This window comes from Rhincodon typus, chromosome 1 (genome assembly GCF_021869965.1).
Source record: "Rhincodon typus isolate 14 chromosome 1, sRhiTyp1.1, whole genome shotgun sequence".
NCBI lineage: Eukaryota > Metazoa > Chordata > Chondrichthyes > Orectolobiformes > Rhincodontidae > Rhincodon > Rhincodon typus.
In genome coordinates, this window is record NC_063332.1 from 141,831,989 (window position 1) to 141,842,920 (window position 10,932).

Below are 10,932 nucleotides of genomic sequence, written 5' to 3' on the forward strand. Positions count from 1 at the left end.
AACTCTAGTTAGACTGCACCTGGTGAACTATGCATTTCTAGTCTCCTTACCTGAGGAAGCGTATCACTTGCTATACAGGAATTGCGGCATAGGCTCACCAGAATGATTGATGAGACGATGGGATTATGAGAGATTGAGAAGACTGGGCCTGTATTCCCTAAAGTTTAGAAGGATGCAAGGTGAGACTTAGAAAATTCCTAAAGGGTTAGATAGAGCGGATGAAGAAAGGATGTTTTCCCTGAATGTGGGGTCTGAACTGGGGGACTCAATCTCTGAATAAAAGACAAGCCATTTAGGACTGAAATCATTCAGAGTGGGTGATGATTCTTTTTGAACTTTTCTACCCTAGTGGAAGCTCAGTCATGAAGTAAATTCAAGGCAAAGATTGGTAACTCAAAATCTATCAATGACATCAAACGATATGGCAATAATGTAAGGATATGGTATGAGATAGATGATTAGTAATGATATAGAACAGCAGATCAGGCTTGATCGGCTGAGTGGCTTACTCCTGTTCCTATGTTACTATATTTCTTTTAAGAGCATTGCTAGCCTAGCTGGTACAAAGTTATTGCAGCAGACTTCACCCCGGAAATATGGAAGTGTTCTTGTGAAATTTTAAGATGGAAACAGTTCACATTTAGATGAGATATTCAAAGAATTTTGGAAGTGTGGGTTCTGCGTGTAGCGTGATGTTGATGGACGAGGTTTGTATCATTCTCAGTTCATCACTATGATCACAATTCATTATTTAGAATTAGCTGAACAAAGTAAGTGTATGAGATGCACATCCTCAAACTCATTAACATATTTTTTAATCAAGCTGCTGAGCAATGTATTACACATCCCTGAAGCAGGTGGGACTTGAACCTGGGCACCCTGATCCAGGGCAGAGACATTACCACTGTGCACACAAGAGCCAAGTTGAAATTTTATTGAAGGTGTCTATTCAAGTACATTCAGATGAATTGGGTTATTCAAATAATGTACCACATATTTTGTATTGTTTTGATTTCTCTCAATTTGTAGCATTCTGCATTTAATGAGGTTTCATATTGCTATAATTGTATTGAAAAAATACACATAGTGGTGAATTTTTATATTAAAAAAGTTTGCAATTTTAGTCTTGTTTGTATTTTGCCAACAGCCCAGTGTAACTTTTTCATATCTGATTGGTGTATGATTTTGGAAAATTCTTACATTCAACATGAGGAATCAGACAAGTTTTCAAATCTGCCTGAACCTTTAAAATTGACATGGTAGGTTCAAAGTTCTTATTCCATTATTGCTTCCTATTTCAAGGGGTCAACATGGAGCGGTTTGCAGATGAAGCTGATGTAGTGATAGTAGGTGGAGGACCTGCTGGTCTGTGTGCAGCAATCCGCCTTAAACAGTTGGCCGAAAGACATGACCAGGAAGTACGAGTATGTTTGGTGGAGAAAGCTGCACAGATAGGTGGACATATCCTGTCAGGGGCTTGCCTGGATCCAAAAGCTCTCATTGAGTTGTTTCCAGATTGGAAAGACAGAGGGGTAAGTAAATAGTTTTAAGTTGAATGTAAGCTTTTTTTTCTACAACAATTTAAGTGGCAAAAATAATACAATGTGGAATCCAAATAACCATATAATTTGCTTTATTAAAAATATTAAAGGTATTTTTGCAACATACCATGGGTACTGATGGGAGTGAAACAGTTCTGCTTTGGCTGTAGTAACAGTATTCTTTACTGATAAAATATAAGTCTGACGAGAGAAAGTAGTAGATTTGTGACTGTGGTATTTTAGGCTGGATACCCATGATGACAGCCCATTCTTCAAACTTTGTTAGCAATCCTATTGTAGAAACAGTCAGCACAAAATCCTGGCTGAATACTCTATTTCAGTACTGAATCTATGCTCTCTGGTGGTATAAAAGTTAGCATTATTTTCAAGATCAGGCGATTTATCCCAGTTGTCATAGTCTATATTTATTTTTCAGTATTTTAAGAAAGGTTGAACAAGTATCCCTACTATAAGTATTGATATGCAACAGTTTTTTTAAATTTACTAGCTATTCGTGTATAGTATAACATAAAAATACAATTTAACCACAGTGAACTATATATAATCTTTAATAAATATATTTAGATAATGCCTTTGTTGTACAAGGCTGGAGATTGCTGGAATACTTATCTAAAACAATTTGTAGCAGTGGAATTCCATTGCAGAATCCATGGGTATATGCAATCCAAATAGCAAGTGGCGTTTTAACATTGTGCGTTTGTAAATTAAAATCAACTTTCTGTAGCATGCTGTAGTTTCACATCATAGTTGATCAGCTGGCTCTAGGAATTAATATAGAAACAGAAATGAATTTTGTACATTTTTCTACATTAAAGTTGAGTTTAAATTTCTAGTCAACAGTCCAGCATGTTATTAAGTCAATGTAAACATATATTTTGACATTCAAGTTCAAAACATTTCAAAATCTGAATTTAATCAATTTATAAGGATATTATTTTTAGAATTGAATAAAAACTTGTTTTTATGTGATGTTTCATAATTTTGTAAATATGTACACTACAGGCTCCACTACATACACCAGTAAAGGAAGATGCATTTAGTATTTTAACAGAGAAATACAGAATTCCAGTTCCACTGTTACCAGGTATAGTGAATATGTTTTATTTGTAGGTATTTTGCTTGTCAATTCGAAGTAGGGAATTTTTAATTTGTGTAGCTTGTGCAGTGAATTGCAACAATGATTACCCCTCAGTGAAATATTCTGCAACACCTTGAAAAGATTATGTTCTGTTGACAGGGCTAATACAGTTAAAACATTGTTTCACATATTGTTTTCAATGCATTCAATTATCCAACTTTTCTCATGTAAAATTCTACTTTGTCTCCTGCTTCTGGTTTCTGTGCAGGTCTTCCCATGAGGAACCATGGAAATTACATTATTCGTTTAGGACACTTGGTTAGATGGTTAAGTGAACAGGCAGAAGAACTTGGTGTGGAATTGTACCCAGGGTACGCAGCCTCTGAGGTGAATAGTGTTTTGTTTTAAACTATATAGTTGTTATACAGAGATAACAAGGTGTAGAGCTGGATGAACACAGCAGGCCAAGTAGATGTTTTGGGCCTAGACCCTTCTTCAGAATTTATCTCAGGTTTTCCAGCATCTGCAGTTCCTACTATCTCTGATATAGTTGTTATACAGCTGTTTATAGATTTGATTTTGCTGGTCGGAATATATTAATATCCTAATATCATAAATGTGCATTCATCCCATGAAATGTTGGGGAGTTCTGTGTTGTAACTTTTCATAAAGATTGGTTTAATGGAAAGTCTTCCCAATTGACCATTCCATCTTCCCAAACGTGCTGTGAAAGTAAATAACACAGCCTACATCCACTTCCTTGATTTGTCATTTTTACATTGCTCTTCTATCATTGTCTTACCTAGTTAATATACAGAAAATCTTCATTTAACATTATCTTGCTTAACATTATTTGTTCTTTTTGAGGTCTTTTTGTTTTGCATGCCACTTTCATTTGAGCATCATTTACGATTGTTGGTATCAGTCGCAATCACAAGTCAACTTCCATTAAGGTACTACATCGCCTGTATCCCAGATACACACTCTCTCTTTTCTTCTAACCCTGGGTAAGGGTCCTTGCCTCATTCTTGACCTGGTTGCTTCCTGGCCTTCTCCCCCTACTTATTCCACCAGGCCTTGTCTGATCTTGCCTGGCCTTATGTCATTAGCTTGTTCAACCGTATTGTTGTTTTGCCCCAGTCCTGAACCTTGGTTTCCAGCTGTTGGTGTGCCCCAGTGTTGCATCCCAATCCCTGTGATTACCTTTAGGCTCCTGTCTGGTTTTCCCATTGCTTCTGGCTCCACTCTCGGATCTTCACTTCCCTCCTGAATTCCACCTGATGTTGTGGGCTCCTTCAGCATCCAGTTGCACTGACTAACATCGGACCCTAGGTGGAGCCTTGTAAAGCTAACTACTGTATAGTATTAATTATTTTTAATTTTTGAATTTATTATATTTTGTTTAACAATGTAGGCATTTAGCCATTCAAAGTGCCATTGGTACTATGTTTCAGTATAAGGTACAGGTATAATGTTTTTCGTTTATTTTGTCTGCTAAGGAAGGCAGTATGGAACTTAACTCCAGTTTTAACATGTGATTCACTCATTCTAATTTGAATCATTAGTCTTTTCTCTTAAAGTTGCAATCTTCACGAATGCAACCCAGACTTCAGGTCTCTCTCTGTAATATAATTTATTTCAAAAGTTGAAACCTTTTTTATTGGTTCTTTGTAATAGTATTGTTCAAGATTTTGTTTACCAGTATTGATTCTGGTTGGACTTGCTTTTGCTGTCGGGTGGGCTAGATTATTCAATCCATAACTGGGTATGCACAAAACACCTATAAGAGTGCACTGATAAATGAGAATAAATCAAAGCGTACAATTTGCACAAAGTCTTTTATTATTGCTGCAGGATAACCTTATAACAAATTGTATTATGAGTCATTAGGGTGGGGGAAGTCCAAAACCAGAGGGCATAGGTTTAAGGTGAGAGGGGAAAACTTCTCTTTAAAAAAAAAGACTTGAGGGGAATTGTTATCGCATAGAAAGTGGTGCATGTGTGGTACGAGCTGCCAGATGAAGTGGTGAAGACAGGTACAATTATATTAAAAAGACATCTGGACGGGTCTATGAATTTGAACGGTTTAGAGGGATATGGGCCACATACTGGCAAATGGGACTGGGTCAGATTGGGATGAGTGATTAGCGCTGATGAGTCTATTTCTATGCTGTATGACTCTGACTATTTACTGATCTGTGTAGAGTCTACATTCTATTGCGCTTGCCACACAGTGTGTTTAACCCATATATCCCACAAAGGACTGTGAGTCGACTCTTATTAACAGCATGAAATGATCTTTATTGATTATAACACAATTAATATTATAATAATGATTATGCTACAAACTAACAATTAATACAATAAAAACTGAAAGAACTGTGGATGCTGTAAATCAGGAACAAAAACAGAAGTCGCTGTAAGATCAGCAGGTCTGGCAGCATCTGTGAAGAAAAAATCAGTGTTAACGTTTTGGGTCCGGTGACTCTTCCTCGGAACCTGATAATACAATAAATCTGACAATTAACATTGTAAATCTAAGTTAGTATCTTGTGCTTTAAGTTAACTTGGAATGATCAAACGTCACTACACTAGACCTTGGCCTTCGTCCACGTGGTGATGGTCGTCTGGTCTTCCTCTCCCGGCAGTCCCAGGGGGACCTCATCCGTTGTTCTCAAGTTACCGCTCCCAAGGGTGTTGTTGCGGTGATTCTTATCCTTGGAAGCTTCCGCACCCCGTTGTAAGGATCGTTGATTCCCACCAATGGATCGATCAGGAATTGATTACCCTGATTGGGTCTGATCAATCAGGCAGTGTCATGCGGATGGAGGGGTGGTCTTTGGTCCTCCATTTCTGAAAGTGTCAGGGGCATGTAAGTCAGGTAGGCTTCCCAGATAAGAGTGTGAGGTGTCCCTTTGTTCCAGAAATAGATCAATGTTTCCTAATATCCTGGTAAATAGGCTTAGTCAATTGTATATTGTGCTGTCTGCAGCTGCAGCCTACCTGTCTGGGTCTGCAGCTTGTTTATTTCAGTATCTTTGCATAGATACTTTGGCCAATGCTTGGCTTGATTTCCCAGCATGCCTGGTGTACTATCCAATTCTGCCATGTTGAGTGGCCTGTCCGGCTACAATACTACTTGCCAAAGAAATTTAAATGCCAATGAGAGTAATTTCTAAATACTTGCCAATCTTCACACATTTGAGGTATCTCTGCTATTTTATGTTTTGCTGATTTAAAACATTTTACTAAGAAAATGCAATATTTTGTGAACAATCCAGATTTTGTTCCATGAAGATGGAAGTATTAAAGGGATTTCTACCAATGATGTTGGTATTCATAAAGATGGATCTCCAAAGGTATGGTTTTTGAATTAAATACTTTTAACGCTACTTGTCAAAAGGTGAATACAAATATATCCTTTGTTCAAAGGTTTCTATTTTACATTAGATGCAACTAATTCTTTTTAATTTGTTCTTGCAACATGCACATGTTGTAAAAGCTCTATTTTTCTTCTTGCCTGTCACTAGTTTCCCTGAGACACTTGTCATTGTGACCTGAAAAAGACACATGTTATCTAAGCATTTTATCTTGCACTCAACAGGCCAATTCGCAAGAATACGATTTTGAGGGGAAAACGTCCAGAAATTATGCTGACAGCCAATTTGGATTGTTATTTAGGTTCATAATGTGGTGCTCCTGTGCTTATTAGAGGCTATGTATATCAATACACACAAACTGTTCTATGTTTACAGACAGAACATGGTCATGCACTGCCTCTCTATCAACTCAAAAGAATAGGTGGCAGCTGTTCCATATTTTGTATCTCAATGTCTCGACCAATCCGAGTCAAGATGACTGGTTTTAAAATGTTAGCAAAGCCTGGATGTTAACTGTTGATCTATGTTTATGGGTACATTCTCAATGGCAATGTCTCTACCAATCATAGACAACTTGCCAACCAATCTGTGCTCTCTTATGCAGCCTAAATATTGGGTTTCCCTTTAATTGGTATTCTGAGTAAATTTTACTGATGAGTGCAAATTGAAAAGCTTTGATAAAATGTTTTTCTTTCAGCAATATATTATGATTTGTAACTTGCAAGTGATATTCAGTTATGAATAATGTATAGCTTGGATGTAATGGTATTTATACGAGCTCATTGTTCTTTGTCTTCTTGACGGTAAAGGTTCGTGTGGTTGAGAACAACTGTTGAAGTTAGCATGATAAATTGCGGTAGCAGATAGAACATTCAGCGATAGTGGTGAAGAGGATGAATACTGAGTTCAACTACAGAAGTGTCTATTTAGTCCTAGACTGCATTGGTTCAAGTGTGTCACTGCCACCACCTTTTCGAGGCAACTACTAACAGCAATAAGGAAGATGGTGTTTTAATACCATCTGCCATATTCCAAAAACAAATTTTAAAAAAGTTGAATTTTGCACAAAAAAAGTTGGTTTTTAAATTCATTCAATAAAGGTAGTGAGCCAAGCAGTGAATTCAGCTTCTGAGTACTAGTGCAGCAGCACGTGTCCAGACAAGTACTGAATATTCTAACCCACTCCCGATTTGAGGCTTGTAGAATATTGAGAGACTTTGAGGTGTCAGGAAGAGAACTACTCATTAGAGTGAGAAGCCAGGCTTTTGCAGCTACATTTTATTTATTATGTCTAGTCCAGATAAGGTTTCACGTAAATTATGTGACACTCAGGATATGAACAGTATGGAACTTGCTGATCATAGAACCCCTACAGTGTGGAAACAGGCCCTTCGGCCCAACAAGCCCACACTGACCCTCATAACATCCCACCCAGAGCCATCCACCTAATCTACACATCCCTGAACACTATGGGCAATTTAACATGGCCAATCCACCTAGCCTGCACATCTTTGGACTGTGGGATGAAACTGGAGCACCCGAAGGAAACCCATGCAGACACTGGGAGAATGTGCAAACTCCACACAGACTTCCACTCTTGGGTGACTTCTAACCTGGGTTCCTGGCGCTGTGAGGTAGCAGTGCTAACAAGTGTGCCACCATTTTTGTTCTTTTGAATAAAATCCACACTCAACCATGGAACATGGTATCAGGAGGCAACGATTCATTTGATCGTGGTTGATTGATACCCCATATCTTAACTGAATAAAATTCAATCTCAATTTTGAAATTTTCAGTTGATTCACCACTAAAAATTGTAGGTGCTGTATGAGTTCCAGATTTCCCCTCCCTCACATATGTGAAAATGCTTTGAGTTCACCCCTAAAGCACGTTGATTGCTCTTTTTTTTTTAAATTGTGACACCAAAGAGTTTCCTTATTTCTACAAAATCGGATGGATGAATCATTTATACTAATTGCATGAAAACACAATCCTCGTTCTAAGTACAAGTTATGTTTATGCTACATCTTAATTTTAAACCTTTGATTATTAGTATCTTTTCCATAAATCAGCACAGAGTCCCTTTTGCAAGACCATTACATCAATTCTATAGTGCAGCATCCAAAACTGAATGCAATTCCTCAATGTCTGACAAAGGCCCTGTAAAACTGAAGCATCACATCCTCATATGAAAGGGAAACAATTATACTCCTCCTCCAATAAAGGTAAACAATTCAATTAGCACTTTGATTTAGTTCGCTAGGACATTCACTGCTCATAAGATGTCTTCTAAGCTGGGGAGACCAAACACACTTTAGGTGATCACTTTGCTGAACATCTCTGTTTAGATATTAATCTAAGTTCGCTGGGTTAGCTAAAATGAAGGTAATGAAATTAGATGAAATGAGGAAAAGAAACATATGAAGTCTGAACTTACGCTGAACAAAGAAGGTTGCCAGAGGCAGTTAACAAATATATGCTGAGAACACCAATGCCAGAAAAATGATTTAAAAGTTCAAATAGCTGTCTGACAGTTTCAACTCTCTATAGACCTAATAACCAAAATTTCAAAATGGTTTACCTTTAAAAATTTGGTGTGGGGAGAGGGCGAGTGGGGATAAGATGGTCGGAGGATAGTGGTTAGGTCTTAACGTGTTGGCGATTATTGTTACTGGCACTAAGTCTAAATGTTATCCAGGTCACACCATATAAAGCTGACATGATTGCAGAACTTAACTGAAACTGAACACTGTGGAATTGTCAGTGAGCAGCCATTCCCTTAATATTATGATGGAATGGAAGTTATTGGTGAGGCTGTTGAAAATCGTTGGGCTGATTAGGTGTGAGGAGGTACAATCATAATAGTTATAGCAACATCCTGATCTTTATCCAGAAGGATTGAAAGCAAAATATAGGCGATGCTGGTCATTTTAAAAAAAAAAAAAACTACTTAGTCTAGCCCACCTTCCAACACCTGGTCTGTAGCTTTGCAGAGTTTTTTTTTAAAAGTACACATTTTAAAGAAGTACTGATATACAATGCCATAAAGATTTCTTTTAAAAATCTAGTTGAAACAGACACTTCTGTAGCATAAATTTTTAAGCACAATCGTGCACTACCGTTAGTGAGTGGGTATGGGGCCGTAGGCCGTTGTGAGGGAAACAGTCTCCAAGAACAGAAGATAGCGCCAGCAGGGCTTAGTAGAGGAAGGTCGCTTCGATTGGTGTTGGTAGGGGCCCGGCGCTGGATCATGATGTCGGCAGCGAGTTGGTCGTTTCGACAGTGGTGGTTTTGGAGGGCCAGGCACAGGGTGCATTGTGGTGGCGGTGAGACAGTCGTTAGCCCCAGCCCATGGTAAGTTGGAGGAGCCCACAGAGTGCCAGCGGAGGCGGTGGAGGCAATATTGTTGTGAGCCATAACAAGAAGGAAATGTGAAGATGAACTCTTTTGCTTTACATTTTGGCTTTATATTCTATGTCGTGCTTTATTTTCTGTGTTTCGAGATGGTACTGGACAGTGGCAACACTAAACACCACTTTTCACTGTGTTTGTAGTACACGTGACAATAGGTAAATCTAATCCAATAAATCTAATTCTCCCTCATTACTTTACAGCACAATTTATAAAAAAGGTTCTGCTGTTTAAGTGAACTAAAGAAACATCTGCAATTTGAGATCTCGTGATCACCCTGACCATGTTACCTGTAATTTAGAATGTTTTAAAACAATAATTTAAAATGTTCTTCACATTTTCACAAAGGACACATTTGAAAGAGGAATGGAACTTCATGCCAAAGTCACGATATTTGCTGAGGGCTGCCATGGACACCTTGCCAAGCAATTGTACAAACAATTCAAGCTAAGGGAGAACTGTGAACCACAGACGTATGGTATAGGATTAAAAGAGGTAAAAAAAAAAAAGTTTTGAATTTCCCCATGGAAGTATTTTCAGCCTCCTTTTAATATTTTTAAGTTTTAAATCACGGTTCATTGAGAATTGAGTGAACTGCTAAATAAAAAGTTAAAGTTGCCATGGTCTTACCAGATCATAGGCCTTGCTGCCGTGTTAGGTCATGACTTGGGCAAAGGGAGAGGTTAGGAACTGCACCTCCCAGTCGTGAACCATTTCAACTCCCCCTCCCATTCCTCCGACGACATGTCCAACCTGGGCCTCCTGCAGTGCCACAACGATGCCACCCAAAGGTTGCAGGAACAGCAACTCATATTCCGCTTGGGAACCCTGCAGCCCAATGGCATCAATGTGGATTTCACAAGCTTCAAACTCTCCCCTCCCCCTACCGCATCCCAAAACCAGCCCAGCTCATCCCTGCCTCCCTAACCTGTTCTTCCTCCCACCTATCCCCTCCTCCCACCTCAAGCCGCACCCCCATTTCCTACCTACTAACCTCATCCCGCCCCCTTGACCTGTCCGTCCTCCCTGGACTGACCTATCTCCTCCCTACCTCCCCACCTACACTCACCTTTACTGGCTCCATCCCCGCCTCTTTGACCTGTCTGTTTCCTCTCCACCTATCTTCTCCTCTATCCATCTTCTATCCCTATTTATTTCAGAACCCCCTTCCCCTCCCCCAATTCTGATGAAGGGTCTAGGCCCGAAACGTCAGCCTTCCTGCTCCTATGATGCTGCTTGGCCTGCTGTGTTCATCCAGCTCTACACCTTGTTGTCTCGGATTCTCCAGCATCTGCAGTTCCTACTATCTCAAGTTAAGAACTAGAATAGTTTGTGATAACCTCAGCTGATGCAGGAATTGAACCCATGCTGTTGGCAACATTCTGCATGGCAATCCAGCCATCGAGCCAATGATTTAATGGAGTAACTTGTTAAACAGAATAATGAGAATTGGGTAACAAAGTAAGGCAGAGAAGCTAGATAGTATAAACCAAGGGAAAAC

General features: G+C 39.0%; 1 protein-coding gene across 1 annotated transcript in view; it reads left to right on the plus strand.

Moving 5' to 3' along the window:
- The window catches only part of LOC109917840 (electron transfer flavoprotein-ubiquinone oxidoreductase, mitochondrial), a 32,666-nt gene extending 22,705 nt beyond the window's left edge, over positions 1-9,961 (plus strand). The window contains exons 3-7 of the mRNA XM_048599937.1: positions 1,303-1,532; positions 2,565-2,646; positions 2,909-3,027; positions 5,922-5,999; positions 9,780-9,961. Coding sequence (XP_048455894.1) covers positions 1,303-1,532; positions 2,565-2,646; positions 2,909-3,027; positions 5,922-5,999; positions 9,780-9,947 — 677 coding nt within the window. The 3' untranslated portion in view covers positions 9,948-9,961. The remainder of the gene's footprint in view (positions 1-1,302; positions 1,533-2,564; positions 2,647-2,908; positions 3,028-5,921; positions 6,000-9,779) is intronic.
- The last annotated feature ends 971 nt before the right edge of the window (positions 9,962-10,932 follow it).